The sequence below is a fragment of the Arvicola amphibius genome, chromosome 8 (genome assembly GCF_903992535.2).
Source record: "Arvicola amphibius chromosome 8, mArvAmp1.2, whole genome shotgun sequence".
NCBI classification, from domain to species: domain Eukaryota; kingdom Metazoa; phylum Chordata; class Mammalia; order Rodentia; family Cricetidae; genus Arvicola; species Arvicola amphibius.
This window is the reverse complement of record NC_052054.1, coordinates 44,477,608-44,494,131: the sequence shown is the minus strand read 5'-3', so window position 1 is coordinate 44,494,131 and position 16,524 is coordinate 44,477,608. Positions and strand designations below refer to the sequence as shown.

General features: G+C 43.7%; 1 protein-coding gene across 3 annotated transcripts in view; it reads right to left on the bottom strand.

The window, feature by feature from the left end:
- The window catches only part of Fam184a (family with sequence similarity 184 member A), a 124,632-nt gene that overhangs the window by 54,818 nt on the left and 53,290 nt on the right, over positions 1 to 16,524 (bottom strand). For 2 of the 3 annotated variants that reach the window (XM_038340295.1, XM_038340296.1), the window contains exons 1-5: positions 12,521 to 13,174; positions 10,920 to 11,055; positions 6,634 to 6,815; positions 5,244 to 5,441; positions 20 to 142 (exon numbers count right to left, since the gene is read on the bottom strand). In XM_038340295.1, the coding sequence (XP_038196223.1) occupies positions 20 to 142; positions 5,244 to 5,441; positions 6,634 to 6,815; positions 10,920 to 11,055; positions 12,521 to 13,174 (1,293 nt within the window). Of the gene's footprint in view, positions 1 to 19; positions 143 to 5,243; positions 5,442 to 6,633; positions 6,816 to 10,919; positions 11,056 to 12,520; positions 13,376 to 16,524 lie in introns of those variants that run through there. The other variant, XM_038340293.1, reaches the window with a different exon arrangement.

The window sequence follows — 16,524 nt, the reverse complement described above, 5'->3', positions numbered from 1 at the left end:
AGGTCTAAAGAGCGCTTGCCTCCTGATTGGCTGACGTCAGCTTGTCTTCCAGCACTTGCTTTAGATTTTCTAGCTCTAGTTGAAGTTGATTTTTATCCTCTTCCAGACTCAGTTTCTCCTTTTTGTATTGTTCCTCCAATTCCTTAGAAAGAGAAAAAAAAACTTAGTAAGAGTGAACAACTATATACCTTAAGATTCCAAGAAATAAATGATTGTATTAACATTTTAATTTTCAAATTATCTCTCCACATAAAAAAATCACAGTTAACTATAATACCATTTAATATTAAATGGAGTATATCAAATCATTCTGATATAGGCATTAGACAATGCTCTTAATCACGAGAGTATAACTGGCTGGCTAAGTTATCTAAGAAAACCAGAAAAGCATGATAGAAATGATAATTTGGCATGATAAAGCAAACATTCTCTTGAATTTTCATTCTTTATATTAAAATACAAAAATTCCTATAACATTTCAGGAATTCACAGTGGAATGTAGTTGAGAATTAACAAGAACAAAATGAATACAACTGGATTATAAAATCATTTACAATGGTATCTGCTAAAGAACATATCTCTTTTCGGGGCATGCTACTTAACACCTGGGCCTCACAGACAACAAGATGTGGTATGAAGCCTGTCTTAATGACACACAACACCAAATAAGGAACCAGTTACTCCTCAAAATTAGGCATAGAAAGGGGGAGGGCCTTATCTAGGCAGGGAATGAATAAACTTTGAAGGGGAACTTTAAAGAGAAAGTAATTCCTAAGTGTATAAACTGACACCATGACCACTCCATAGTGTGTGTAAGGGTAAGGTTTTTATTTTAGATATAAGAGAGAGAACAGCCAGAGGCATCTGGAAAAAAATCTAGGGCAGAGAGAGAAAGAAGTAGGCTGAACATGGCCAGCTGACTGGACATGGCCAGGGCTGTCTGCAGGAGGCGGGGAGTGGGGGAAGGGGGGAGCAGTGGACAGAGAACAGAGAAAACCCAGCGAGAGAAGCAGGAGCAGCGCAGAGGGAGCAAACACAACTGCAAGGACAGTCTGTAGAAATAGCGGGTTCTAAGGGAATGAGTAGCTGAGAGCAGGGAATCCCATGAGCTGGCGGGAGTTAAAGGAAGAAGGGCTAAGATGCTAGCTTGGATTTTGAAATGTTTAATATGTACGTGTGATACGGAAGGAGGCTGGAGGCCAGAGGGAGCTTTGCTATGCTGCTGTAGGCACCACAGGTAGCCATATGTCCCTGCTGCCGGAGGTAAGGGAAATGACTCCTTTTGGAAGAGGGGAAGCAGTTTTACAAGTTCCCAAGGAATGTTAGCTTTTCTAGCTTTTGCTAGAAATCCTCTTTAGTCCAGGCTGAGCTCATTTCTGGATACATGAACTGCCTTTTGGAGTTTGGGGGAAGGAGCTTCCTTTGGACTCGATATTAAGTAGAGTTTGAAGAGCATACCAGTTAAAAATAATGGCAGAGAAGAGGGGAACCAAGCATTCTGGGCAGAGGAAAGGAATATCTAAACACAACAGAGGTGTGTGCACACACAGCTTGGTTAGAACATTGCTTCTGCAGTGTACAGTGAGGAAGGTTGTGGTAGGGTTGTTAGGGACCTCCATGACAAACTGGAGTTGGAGGATAATTCTAGGAGTAGCCACAGCGTTGGTATACAACTGACACAGAGCCATGGCTTATTATGGTGAAAATACTTAAATCCCGATCTACTGAGGGAAAAGTGTGCGAGAGGAGTCTACACGGCTAGAGGCACTGGCTTCCTCAAGCAAGCTGTGACAACAGAAGGAAACAAAGTTGGAGCCCAGGTCCTTCTCAATAGGGCACCCTCTTCCAGAGTACCCAGATGAAGGCAGGTGGTCTGCATTTTCACAAACATACAGTTTCAGTAGGGGAGCTTTTCATCTTGGGGGAAGACGACACCCTTCTGAAAGCCCAGGTCCTAGGGGCAGCCAAGGGCTACCCTGTCTGAGGAGGGCAGTCCCGGTTGCTATGTCCCAGTTTCCACACAGGTTGTCCCTGTGCTTTCATTAAGATGGTGAACTATAGTTACGTAGGAAATGTAATCATTTTGCAATAAATAAGGAGCAGAGAGGTCATCTTAGCTAAACACTCTTTATTTTTTCACTTTCATAAATATATTTATTAGTCACTAAGCTCCTTAAGATAAGGAGCTTACATTTTTTTCTTTTAATGAAAACAGTTTTTCCCCTTTTCTCTACTCCTTCCAACCCCTCCCATCGAGATCCACTCTTTGTCTCTCATTAGAAAAAAAAAAAAACAGACTTCTAATAAAATACAATTAGATAAACAAAAACAGGTCAGAATTGGTCAAAACAAACAGAAGGAAGAGAACTCAAGAGATCCACTGTTGGCATTCAGGAGTCCCATGAAAACACTAAACTGGAAGCCATAATGCACAGCAGGGGACCTGGTGCAGGGCCCTGGGGGCACTGAGGGTGCTGCCTCAGACTCTGCGAGTTCATACACACACTGACCATGCTGATGTAGAGGGTCTCCTCACAGTCCACCCCCACCCTGGTATCTCCCATCCCCTCCGGCTCTGACACATTTTCTGCCTACTCTTCTGCAGGGTACCCTGAGCCCTGAGGGGAGGGATTTGAGGAAGACACCCATTTAGGGCTGAGTGTTCCAAGGTCTCTCATAATCTGCACATTCTCCAGCTGCGGATCTCTGTGTTTGTTCCCATCTACTGCAGGGGGAATCTTCTTGGATGATGGCTGAGCAAGGCACTGATCTGTTTCCCCTAAATTTTTTTTTAAATACTTTGACATTAGAGAAAGGCTGTTCTGAAAGGAATCTGGTTTTTACCTTACAAAATTAGTATGTTAGCTGGTAGCAACACAGGAAGGGGGCAGCAGGCAAGAAACATGCTATTTGGGTAAATGGTACAGATAAGGCAACCCAGAGAATTCTCTGGTAAGTCTCTTCAAATAGAAACTTTCTCTCCAGGAGCGCAGGGACCTCAGGAGGTAAGCAAAATGTCACAGGTGTGGTGAAGAAAACACTTGTGCGATTCTCAGAGGCTCCTCCCCAGCATCACAGAAGCAGGAAAGAATGGCTGGGGCAGGAGCTCTGGTCAGCCCAGCTGTAGGTATGAGTCTCAGGCCCTGCAGCTGCTTGCAGCCCGTGCAGAGCGCTTGCTACCGCTGCAGCTTTAGTGAGGTGGGCTTTTTATAGATGCAGCTGCTTCTGAGTCATTCCTGCTCCTTGTTACTCCTCATCTAAGCTGCTGCTAGGAACCCCAATAATCACTTATCACTTCCACAACTTGGACGCTGGTGTAATTGTTACTTTGGTATGTTACAGGCTCCTGTTCTGGGGTGAGGCGTGTGTGTTGTTTTCCCAAGGAAACCTCCAACACAACACAGAGCTTTTTGAATGTGCTTACATACAGGAAAGTCCAAGTCATCTTTCTGATGGCAAACACGATGTGAACATTTTAAGGACTGTAGGTGGAGGGCTGGAGAGATGGCTCAGGAGTTAAGAGCACTGACTGCTCTTCCAGAGGACCCAGATTTGATTTCCAGCACCCACCCATTGGCTCACAACCTTCTGTAATTCTAGTTCCAGGGGGTTCAATGCCCTCGACTCCAGCAGTCATTGTGCAAATGTAGTGCGGTTTTTGTACAGGGAAAATGCTCACACATAAAATAAAAAAATACATGGAAATTATTTTGTGAAAGAGGCATATGTGGGCTAAGGCAGGTTTGCAGGTGGCTCAAAGATCAGAATCTACTGGGTAATGCAGTAAAGACAAGGCAGGGCTTGCTTAAATAACACCTGAAAGCAGGACATCATCGACTACAAATGAACACATAAATAAAGATGACAGACAGTGGCTAGGGAGGAAACTGCGAGCAGCCTTGTCCACTGCATGCATTAGTGTGGCACCCTGAGCAGTGACAGCTGCCTCTGTAAGCAGGCACAGGACCACAGAAGGATGGGATGTGTGAGCTGGCACGGAAAGAATGGATGGCAGTCTTGAGAAATTTTCGTCTGTGCCTAGATGCACACATACTAGTTCAGAAAGAAGTAACATTCTAACAGAAAATCTTACTTAAATCTTTAAATTTTACATCTTAAAATATTTCTTCCAGTACTTATGCCACAAAATGAAGAGGTATTAAGGCCAAACATTTAAATTTGAATTTGCGTCTTAAGTATTCCACTTAATCAGGTTCATAGTGTTGCAAAAAAATCATTTAGCCTTATTAAATATAGTATATACTTTATAATAAAAAACGACACTAATCTCCAAGTCATTAGTATCAAGGAATATACCACAGAAAATCACTAGTAAACTATAAAGTGCTACCATATAAAACGTTAGCACCCCTATTAACAAACACCTGCACGAGGGTATTAAATGCAATATGATTCGACAGATCTGAGATCCAACCAGCTCTTATCAACTGCATGTGACTGAGTACATCCACTGATCAGTAAACACGGTGCAGCAGCCATCAACTGTCAGAAGGATGAACCAAAAATATACGTGTAAAGCATAACTGCAATGCATGGCACGTGACAACCATCCCCAGTGACACTGCTGGTCACCACAGCTAGGACATGTCTGAGTACCCAGCATCTGCGCCCACTGGATCCTTTCAGGAACGTAATAGGACGCATCACAGCCTCTTCTCTTGGAGAAGGTGCCAGGGGTGAGCTTAGGGTCCATGCCACCATAGCTAACAGGCAAAGAGCTAAGTGGACAGGCCCAGGAGTCAGGCAGTTTTCTACTGTGCTACGTACTGGCAGTGCCATTCACATGGTGAAAGGAAGGAAAATGGACACACATACATGAACAATATCTATGCAGGCGAATTAAGGCTTCCTGACTGGTACAGTTATCTCATGATGAGAAAGCCCCAGAACAAAGAGTCTTCTGTGATGGCTCGGATAAAGTAGTCTGCGCTAATAAGCCATGCCCCCACTGAGAACTTAACGCAAGCCAGGTGTGGTGGGGCATGCACTTGGGAGGTGGAGGCAGGAGAATGACGAGGATGAGACAGGCTGAGCTTCATAGTGAGGCCCTGTCTCAAGAGGAGGGCCGGGAAGAAATTCCACTTTTGTAGATTTCACTACTGGAGCTTCACTAAGTGAAGCCATGGTGACTAGACAGGAGCCGTGAAAGCCAAGCAATCGTTTGTCCGCGGTACGGGTGGTGGTGGTGGGCCATCCCCAGACTCCCGCCAGCTTGCACTCACCATCTGCAGCATTTTCTTGTCTCGGCTGGCGTTGCTGTGCACAGCCTCCATGGCCATGTGGTGCTTCCAGGCTAGTTCCTCTAAAGTCTTCGAGTGTGCCTCGTTCAGCTGGGCCACCTCGCCTTCCAATCGATTTTGCAGGTTTTTAAGCTCCATTTCATAATATTCTTGCTGAGTTCTCTTTGCTTCGTTTACTTTCTTGAATAAAAACAAAACAAAAGATTAAGAAGCGGCACCTCCTTTGTTCGTCAGCGCTATCGATGTCTGAACACCTTAGACATGTGTGAACTAGAATGAACTAACTGTTCTGGGATCAAGACTTTGAAACCTTACAATTGGTTTTCTCAGAGGACAAGGCGGCTGACGCAAAATAAAATATATTAAATCAAGAAATAAAAGAACTGTTGCTGTATTAGAACCAAATAATGGCGAACTTAAAAGAAAGGTTTTTTGTGAAGTCCATAAAAAGCTTACCTACTAACTACTCAAATAATATGATTCAGTACCATTGGTGTGTTAATTATGTACCTTTCAAACAATCACAGTTCAGTGAAGAAAGGAAGTAAAAAGACAGTGGCAACAGTTTTATGAGTTCTCCGAAAGGGTGTCTAGTTTATGTTGTTAGAGAACACAGGAAAGAGATACAGCCTAGGGGGGTAGAAAAGTGTGTGTGTGTATGTGTGTGTGTGAGAGAGAGAGAGAGAGAGAGAGAGAGAAAGAGAGAGAGACAGAGAGACAGAGAGAGACAGACAGAGACAGAGACAGAGACAGAGAATATGAGAATATAAATCAATTCAATTGGGGAAGAGAAAATCCAGAGCTGGTAATGACATGCTCTCTTATTTTTATTTACACAGAGGATCACAGTTCAGGGCCAGCTTTAGCTGAGACTTAGAGTGACCCTGTTTCGAAATAAAAAGTGAAACAAGTTTGGGAAGAGAGTTAAGATGCAAAGCATTTTCCTAACACATATAAGGCCCTGAGTTTCATTCCCAGTTCAAAAACCAGAAACCCAAACAAGAAAGAAAGGAAGGAAGGAAGTGTAGGGGAAGGGAAAGGAAGAAAAGAAACCAGTTTCCTAGGAGTATATGCAAAAACATACATCACTTATTTCAAAAAGTATGTTTAATATGATATTTAATAAAATACAAATCCCAATGCAATAAGAGTTAACTCAGTTTCTGGCTTGAAATAAATTGAAATTCTTAGACTTTTATAAACTAGATTATTACTCAAGTAAACGGAATGCATACATAATACTGTGTGGCCTCCCTTTAACCTCATTCCTTGAAAACAAACCAACACACACTAGACTAGAAGCATGTGGCTCCCGCGTTGTGGGAGTGGGACCTGAACGTCCCTTCCCGTCCCAGGGCACCCATCACAATACCTTCTCCAGCTCCAGCACCTGCTGCTTCTGTTCTTCATCCAGACTCTGCGTCCTGCTTTGCAGAAAAGCTCTTTCCTCTTCAAGCTGACATAATCTCTCATTGGCTCTGGATTTTTCTGACTCTAAATCTTTAATTGTAACTTCCTGGGTCATCTGAGTTGCTCGAAGCATTCCAATATGACCTAGAAACCACCCCCCACAAAGAAAATCTCCTTAATTTTTAAGACCATCGACATGAAAAGTGTGTCTTTAATGGCACAACCGTACCTCACGCCTGAATGGGTCACAAGTTTCTCTTTGGCTTCCTTGCTGTATAAAGGGGAAATGTTCACCATGGGATGGTCTTAGCCAATTATAATCCTTTAAAATAGAAAGTCCATTTTTACCCCCCTAATGCTGCTCCCTGGCAACATCTCACTTTTAACAAAAGGAGAAGAATGCAAGCTAAACAAGATGAGGTAGGAGAACTCCTCAGCAGCTCATGGAAAAGTCTCCTGGGAGCAACTAAGCAAAGAGAGGATGCACTAGCCGGGCGGTGGTGGCGCACGCCTTTAATCCCAGCACTCGGGAGGCAGAGGCAGGCGGATCTCTGAGTTCGAGGCCAGCCTGATCTACAAGAGCTAGATCCAGGACAGACTCTAGAAACTACAGGGAAACCCTGTCTCAAAAAAAAAAAAACAACAAAAAAATGACAATGAGTCTTCTCGATTCTCTCTCGTGCTCCACCCCACCATCAATCTCTGTTTCTCTCTCTCTCTCTCTCTCTCTCTCTCTCTCTCTCTCTCTCTCTCTCTCTCTCTCTCTCTCTCTCTCTCTCTCTCTCTGTGTGTGTGTGCGTGTGTGTCTCTCTCTCTGTCTCTCTCTGTCTCTGTGTGTCTCTGCCTCTCTCTCTGTCTATCTCTCTCTCTCTCGCAAAAGTGGCAGGCAGCAGTGGTGTTTCAATTGAATTCATTTTATAGAGGACAACAAATTTACAAAAAATAAAACAAATGACAGTAAAACTGGGTTGGGGGGTGGATGGGCTGGATATGATCAGGACACGTTGTTTACACATTTGAAACTGGAGGAATAACTAGAAGATTCTCTATTTAAAAATGGGTGAGGGGACAGCACGGGTAAAGGAAGATGGGAAATCTAGAGTGTGGAACAGCTTCTCATAGAAAGCATCATCTAAGCAGAGATTTCCAAAGAACCCTGGACAGACAGCCAGAAAGAGAGTACTACAGCCCAGAGAGTGGGAAGGCCTGAGGTAAGCACAGCATCTGTGAGCTCACAAACCGCCTCCTTGATTCTGATACAAACTGAAGGTCGTTAAAAATGACTACTTTATGGACAAGAAGTCACCGGTGAGCCAATCAAGAGAAAAGGGGGTCCTGAGACAGCTTCACTGGATACACAGTCCATTCTGACAAAAGGTAACTCGGACAACTTGGACCGGCATCTTCCTACTGAGAGCTACAAGGTGAAGAACACTGCCACATCAGTTGGGTGAATCAGCTGTCCGGTGTGAAATCACCTTTGTCGCCTACATACAACTTCTTCCAGAGTCAGACAGACAGACAGAGGGAAGGAGAGAGGAAGAATAGAAAAGAATTGCTCAATTTTTTGGAGTGCATTTTTTAAAAATAGACTCCTAAAACCAAAAACTCTGAGGCATCCTGAGGCATGCTAGAAAGACAGGGGAGGACAAGGAGAAACAGGAAGGAAGAGAAGCCACCAGGTCCAAAGCTTAGGTGCGGTCTCTCACCAACAGAAACCTAAGCATCCCAGCGCAGTCACCATGTGCTGAAAGCACAGCTTACACAGAGACACTGCTCCTCTTCCATAAAGATATTCCCAAATAAGAAAGTAAAAAAAGCAATGAACCTTGCTTAGAGCCTGAGCATACCTAACTTTGAATTTGCTCTTCTTCCTTCCAATATTTTCTGGGAATCTCACAAACTAGTCTATCAACTTTTGTTGACAGTTCATGTGATTTGGGGATGCCATAGTGACAAAAATCCTGGATTGAAACACTCCAGGAGCCCCCTTTTAAGCTCGGATTCCCTGACAGCTCTAAAGATGACAACTGGAAATGCACTAACATCATAAGCGAGGCTACTGGGAAGACAGCCAGGTGCAGCTCTCCCCGAGAAGGCCACGCCCACATGTGGGTGTGTCTTATTTGTTAGGGATCACCTCTTTTTTCTTGACCCTGGGTTTAAATCTATTTTAAAAATTTCTTCAGGTAAACAATGCCGCTATGAACAACCTAAATGCCCCTCAACCAAAGAATGGATAAGGAGAATGTGGTACATTTACACAATGGATTACTACAGAGCAGAAAATAATAACATCTTATTATTTCTGGATAGAGCTAGAAAACATCATATTGAGTGAGGTTACTCAGACCCAGAAAGACAATTATCAGATGTACTCACTCATAAGTGGCTTTTAGACATAAAGCAAAGAAAATCAGCCTACAAATCACAATCCCAGAGAACCTAGACAACAATGAGGACACTAAGAGAGACATACATGGATCTAATCTACTTGGAAAGTACAAAAAGACAGGATCTTCTGAGTAAATTGGGAGCATGGGGACCTTGGGGGAGGGTTGAAGGGGAGGGAAGAAAAAGGGAAGGGAGTAGAGAAAAATATATAGCTCAATAAAATCAATAAAAAATTTCTTCAGGCAAACAATACTGCTTCAAGTTGGCTTATACTGAAAACCCTTTCTGACCTGGCTTAACTTCAGTGGAGTCCTAAAAGGACTATACTCTGTAGGCTGCTGCGGGGGAGGGGGGTATGGGCTGTGCCCCACAACTGTTGATAATTTCGTCACTTCATTGTTATAATTATACAAGAAAATGCTAGATATTATTGTAAAATAAAAATGATAGAAACCATTTTAAAACATCAGAAGAGTAGTATTCTAATATGTATATATTCCACAGTTTCTTCATCCATTCTTCCACTGAAGGGCATCTAGGTTGTTTCCAGGTTCTGGCTATTACAAATAATGCTGCTATGAACATAGTTGAACAAATGCTTTTGTAGTATGATTGGGCATCTCTTGGGTAAATTCCCAAGAGTGGAAATGCTGGGTCCTGGGGTAGGTTGATCAATGACATCTTGAATTTTGCAGGCAAATAGATGGAAATAGAAAACACTACTCTAAGTGAGGTAACCCAGACCCAAAAAGATGAACATGGGATGTACTCACTCATAATCGGTTTCTAGCCATAATTAAAGGACACCGAGCCTATAATTCGTGATCCTTGAGAAGACAATAAGAAGATGAACCCAAATAAAAACATACAGTTATCCTCCTGGATGTTGGAAGCAGATAAGATTGCCGGGCATAAATTGGGAACTTGGGGTTGGGGTGGGATAGGGGCAAGGGGTGATGGGGGGAGAAGGGTGTAAAGGGGAGGATGGGGGAGCTTGGGGGAAGGGGATGCTTGAGATATAGGAAGGGTGGACATGGGAAGAGGGAAGCAGATATCTTAATTAAGGGAGCCATCTGAGGGTTGTCAAGAGCCTTTACTCTAGATGGGTTCCCAGGTATCCAGGGAGATGCCCCCAGCTGCTTTCTTGGGCAGCTGAGGAGAGGGAGCCTGAAATGGCCCAATCCTATAGCCATACTGATGAATATCTTGCATATCACCATAGAACCTTCACCTGGCGATGGATGGAGATAGACAGAGCCCCACATTGGAGCACCGGACTGAGCTCCCAAGGTCCTGATGAGGAGCAGAATGAGAGAGATCATGAGAAAGAAAGTCAGAACCGTGGGGATACGTTCACCCACTGAGACGGAGGGACAGAACTAATGGGAGATCACCAAGTCCAGTTGGAATGGGACTGATGGAACATCCGACCAAACCGGACTCTCTGAAAGTGGCTGATGGTGGAGGCTGACCGAGAAGCCAAGGACAATGGTGATGGGCTTGGTTTCTATGACAAGGACAGGCTCTGTGTGAGCCTTATCAGTTTGGTTGCTCACCTTCCTGGACCTGGAGGGAGTTGGGAGGACCTTGGACTCAACATAGTGTAGAGAACCCTGATGGCTCTTTGGCCTGGAGAGGGAGGGAGTAGGGGTATGGGTGGAGGGGAGGTGAGGGAAGGGGGAGGAGGAGGGGAGGAGATGGCAATTTTTAATAAAAAAAATAAATGGAAAAAAAAGAAAAAAAACATCAGAAGAGATGGTAAATATTAAATTAGAAGCACTTTACTCAGTGTTTGAACAAGCAGCAAAGAGCGGGTTTTAGCTGAGCACCGCACCAAGCTATGGGTGGACTTACTAGCTTTGAGGACAAGGTCTGACGCTTGCTGTTGTAAACGCTCCCGGGCAGCTACTAGCTCACTTTCCACTTCCTTGTGCTTGCTCAACAAGGCCATTTCTCCCTCCTTGGCATCATCAAGCTGTTTTTGAAGAACCTAAGAAAGATCAAATAGTCATAATCAAAATGCAAGCATGACACTAAGCTAAATAATTTATTTAAATTGCAAGCAACACCTTTTTCTTACTGGAGAGGTCTGTGGAACTAGGACTACTTAGTTTGAACTCTGTTAGATGAGGTAACACAACCTGACATTTGAAGTCATATGACCCAATTAGGGAAGTCTATTTCTACTCTGCCTAATGAATTCTAATGCTCTGCAGATATTAGCACAGCTAGGAAGCTTTCTGTGCCAGCATGACAAAGCTTGTAGAAGCTTTTGGCATCTTTTCCACATGTGGACTAACTCTTATTAAATTCTACTTTTTGTTTGGTTGTTTGGTTGCTTGGTTTTTTTGAGACAGGGTTTCTCTGTGTAGCCCTAGCTGTCCTAGAACTCACCTGATAGACCAGACTGGCCTCAAACTCAGAGATCTGCCTGGCTCTGCCTCCTAAGTGCTGGGATTAAAGGTGCACAGCACCAAAAGCAATATTGTTTTTGGTTCAGTGTCTAAATATCAAATAAGGAGACAGACCATCCTTATTGAAGAGAAAAAGAAGAGCACAGTCAACCCCTAAGCTTGATATTATAACTCTAACAGAAATACGAGGAAGCTGTTTAAATAAAACCTATTCATAGTATCAACAAGGTTTAACCTTATCTTTTGGGTGCTTGATGTCCAAATTAATAATAGGTAAAGGTAATAAAAATGTCCCCTTCTACATTTTTTTTCTGCACAAGGACAAAGACAAAAAATGGGTTGGAGGTGTAATGAAGTGGTATGAATATAAACAGCTGATTCTAAAGCCAGCCAGGCTGCCCTCAAGTCAGCAAAGCAATACATATGAAAAAGTGGGTAAGGATGAGCAATACCTTAGCAGTTAAGACCACTTGCTGCTCTTGCCGAGAACTCGGCTTCAGTTCCCAAGCATCCACATGGTGGCTTACAACCATCCATTAACAGGTAAATGCAAATAAAACACCCATATACATAAACTAAAATAAATAAATCCAAAATGAAGTTTTTGAAAGTGTGTGTGCGGTGTGCGTGCGGGTGTAGATTGCTTGGTGGGTATGGGTAAAGTGTCTATTATTCAAATGTTCAGCCAGGGTTCAGATTCTCCAGAACCCAGCTGGAGCCAGGTGAACATGATGGCTCCTTGAAGAGCCGGAGCCAGGGAGACAGAGGCCAGGAAACCGCAGCGCAAGCTGACTAGCCTGATATCTGAAAAGGCCAATGGAGTCCTCTGGTGTAGCATAGGCTCTGCCTCAACACAGAAGGTGGAAAGCAATCTGAGAAAACACCCAGTGTCAACCTCGGGTTTCTACACACACACAAGCAAGCACACACGCACACACACGCACGCATGCACGCACGCATGCACGCACGCACGCACGCACGCACACACAACATCAAACACGTGTAGAGAAAGAAAAGACTAACCTACCCATGCCCACTCACCTGCACATTGCTCTCTGCTGCGGTCAGGGCCACCTGCAGCTTTTGGCATTTGTCAAGAAGACTGCTGGCTTCATCCTGCACCATCTGCAACTCAGTCTTCAACTTTCCTATGGTTTTCCGCAAAACGGCTTCTTGTCCCTGAAACTCTTTGCGAAGCTCGGCCTCTTTGTCCCTGCTAGTCTGCAGGCTTTCCGCTGTGAAGAGCTGTGACCTTTTCAAGTTATCCAGCTCGCGCTCATAAAATACCTGAGCTTTATTCAGCCTGCCTTCATACTCCTCGATGAGCTTTTTCTTTTCAAGTCGCAGCTCTTCCAGGGTGCTGTTCAAGGCCTCCACCTCCATCCTGTGCAGCTCCTCTGCCTTCTCCTGCCCCTTGTTCACCGAAGCACTGTGGTCCTGCTGTGACTTCAACAGCTCTTGGACTTCCTGTCTGTGGGTGGTTCTCAGATCTTCCAGGGCCAACCGTTTGTCCTTTTCAAACTGTACTTGGAGCTGTCCAAAGCTCCGCAACCTCTCTTCAAACTTCCTTCTAATCTCTTCGACCTCCCGCGACATGGTTACTATGCGCTGGACATGCTGGGCCTCTGCACAAAGCTGCATGTCCGCAACTCTGTGCTTAAAGGCTTCAAACTCCGTCAGAGCTTGCTGCTTCATCTTCACATGGTCTTCTAAAGATGCTTCCAGAACTTGAATCTTTCTCCTAAGGTCTACCTCTTCTGTTACCTTGCTTTTATAGAGCAGTATTTTTTCTCTTGTTTCTGCAAGAATTTGTTGGATTTCTTCTTCATGAGCATCTTTGAGGGCCTGAATTGCAGACTCGTGTTCATCGTTTTTGGTATTCAGAGCATAAATTACCTACATCGTTTTGAGGAAAAGAGAAGAATTCAACATATATTTTTTTACATCTTCAAGCTAACTCTTTCACTTAGATTGGTCTTTTTTCTATATACATATTATTTCTGGTGAATATTAAATACAAAAACATCATGCAACTGTTTTTGTACTCACGGATTGGTTTGCTTTGAAAATTTCTATCCTTGCATAGACTTTGAAATTATTATTTTAAAACATTCAAGATCACTCATTTATAAAAATGCACAATTATAATAAGGAAATACACAAAAGACTGAGAAAGGATAGAAAGTCACTACACATACAATGAATTCCGGGCCATCTTGGAATACATAGTAACTCTCTTTGTCTGTCTGTCTCTGTTTCTGTCTCTTCCCATCTCTTTCTCAGGAAAACATTTGAGATTAAGAATGATGTGCTATAAATGAAAGGAAGAGAGGAAAACAGAGGCCATCTGACCAGAGAACATAGTTCTCTGCACAACCCAGGCCAGCATCATGAGGTCTACGGAAGAGAGAGGAGAAAATCTCAGGCAAGGACCCACCTTGCATCCTGTCCTTGTACCACATGCACACACATGGAGCTCTAGGTAGGAGGCTTCCCCAGAGCCCTCCTTATGTGTTACAAACCTATTTAAACATATATACTTACGAATTTCCTTTTCTAGCTCCTTTTCTTGCTTTTGTTAAGGGTTTAGAACTGTTTTATTGAAATGAACAAATCTGCTGTTCTGAACTAGTGAGTGAATGTAAACATATACCTGATGTGGGCTGGGCATCTGCAGTCCACAGCGCCCTAGAGAGCGGCAGCACTCCAGGCTGAGGGCGCTCCAGAACTACATGGCCTAAAGAATACAGGGCCAGTCCCCTTCCCCTGACCAGCCCTGTGCTCTAGAGCCCCCAGAGCCTCTGAAGCATACATGATCACGTGGGACTGAACGCTCAGTCTTTGGGATAGAATGTCACCTCCAGGTGGACAGTGTCAGAATTCAACTGAATTACAGACTCTAGAGAAATCCACACACATTGCAGTGACTTGCGGTGACTGAGTGTGAGAAGAGGAAGAACATTTGCTCTATCCCATATCAAGTAGTCATTAAGATGAATGACCGTCTGGAGCTGGGGCACAAGCCAGTCACTCTAATAGTCAGAAGCCTAAGGCCAAGAGACAGCCATAAACTTAACAGAATGGACTACACAGTCAGTATCTGACCAGCCAGTGATGCACAGCAATGCTTTGTTTAAAAGGAAAAAGAGAAAAAGAACTGGAAAAGAAAAAAAGGGAAGAAAAGCAAATCCCACCGGCGAGGACACCTAGAGCAAAGCGGACGTAGACTACGGGCCGCATGTCTTGCTAGGGGAGTTCTGCTCTGAGCTCCACCTTATCTCACTAAGTGGAAATGAAATAGACAGATTTCCAGGAACCAGGTCACACCTTTGTTCCACACGACGATCCTACAAAGGACTAGCCTATTGCGAGAAGTCACTATTTCAGGAATGAAACAGGAGAGGGATGCAGTAGGTGAGTTTCCCCTCATCAAAGATTTCCTGAAATACTCTTCTTTCTAACAGTTAATTTTCATTCAGCCTTTGGTGAGTGACATCAAGTCCCACATCCTTTCTCAAGCACCGCTGATGAAAGGCTAGGCTTGAATATCCAGCAAGCCCACATTTACCGTCATCATCTCCTGAAACTCAGGAAGGGTGTTAGCAAGAGGAGGAGTCTCAGTAACAAGGCAGGAAAGATATAGGAGGCTCCCAGAGAGACAAGAAAGGACACTACCGATAGAAAAGAGTGTAGCATTCAAGATGGTAAGTAGGAGAAACTAAATGGGAGCTTGGAATTAAAACAATGAATTAGAAAGAACAAGATTTTTAAGTTATCAAAACACATGAAAATAACAGAAAAACATTACAGTGGTAAGCACTATTTCAGTTTAAACTCTAATGTGGAGGTCAGCGAGCAACAACTGAAGGCCAAATATGGCTGCTGCTTGCCACTGTAAATAGACAGCTGGGTACGTTTGTTCAAGTACCACGATCCCACTGTGACAGCAGGGCTGAGGGGGGTGGGAAAGGCCGTTATGACCTCCCAGCCTAATCTACACACAGGCAAGCCATCGTAGTCAAAATCGGCAACAAAAAGGTCTAAAGTTGTGTTACCTTTGTGATCTTCCCCATTCCTTTCACTAAAACTCATACAGTGAGAACGCAATGATCTAATTGTGCAGGCACAGTGCATAAACAAGTCCACACCTATATCAAACACATCAGTATCTTCCAGGAAAGAAATATTAAGACATATTTCTAACATCTTAAGAAGAACAATAAAAGGGTGCCAAGAACAACAAATCAATACTACCCCAATAACTTACTACTAGAAACATACCATTATTAAGTTACAATCTTTAAAGAACAGTTTTTCATTTATTTATTTTATTCTGGGGAAGTGCGTAGGTGCATAGGTAGAGTTCAGGTGGCAACTCTGGGGAGTTGGTTCTCTCCTTCCACTTTGTGGGACCCAGGGATCACATTCAGGCAATCAGACTCACTAACAGGTGCCTCTGTACACTGAGCAATCAGCCCAAGTTATGGTCATTTTAAAATAAGTATTGTATATATGAAGACTCAAGTGGAGAAGACTGAGGAGACAGGTGGATTCTTGAAGGTGACTGGCTAGCCATCCTAGAGGAATCCATGGGCTCCAGGATCAGTGGAAGACCCTGCCATCAAGGAGTGACACTAGCTGCAACTTTGAACCTTCACATATGTGCACCCGTGTGTGAAAAGCATCTGAGAACACAGCTGGACATATTCATACTGATGAGAGCATATATACACAAATTTACAAGTCCGCGTGAAACAAGTCATTTCCTGATAGTTTTTTTCCCTAATGTTGGCTGCTATGGGATGAATTATATTACTTTCAAATCCATATTTTACAACCCTACCCCTGGACATGATGGTATTTGGAGACGAGAACGTTGGGAAGTAATTAGGTTTCTATGGTCACAGGGTAGGGCCTCATCTGTACTTAGTCCTTCTGTCTCTATCACATGAGGAACATACATGTAAGCCAGAAAGAAAGCCCTCCTAGGACTGAATGACATGCTACTCTGGGCGTGGAACTTCCAGTGTCTAAACTGAGAAATT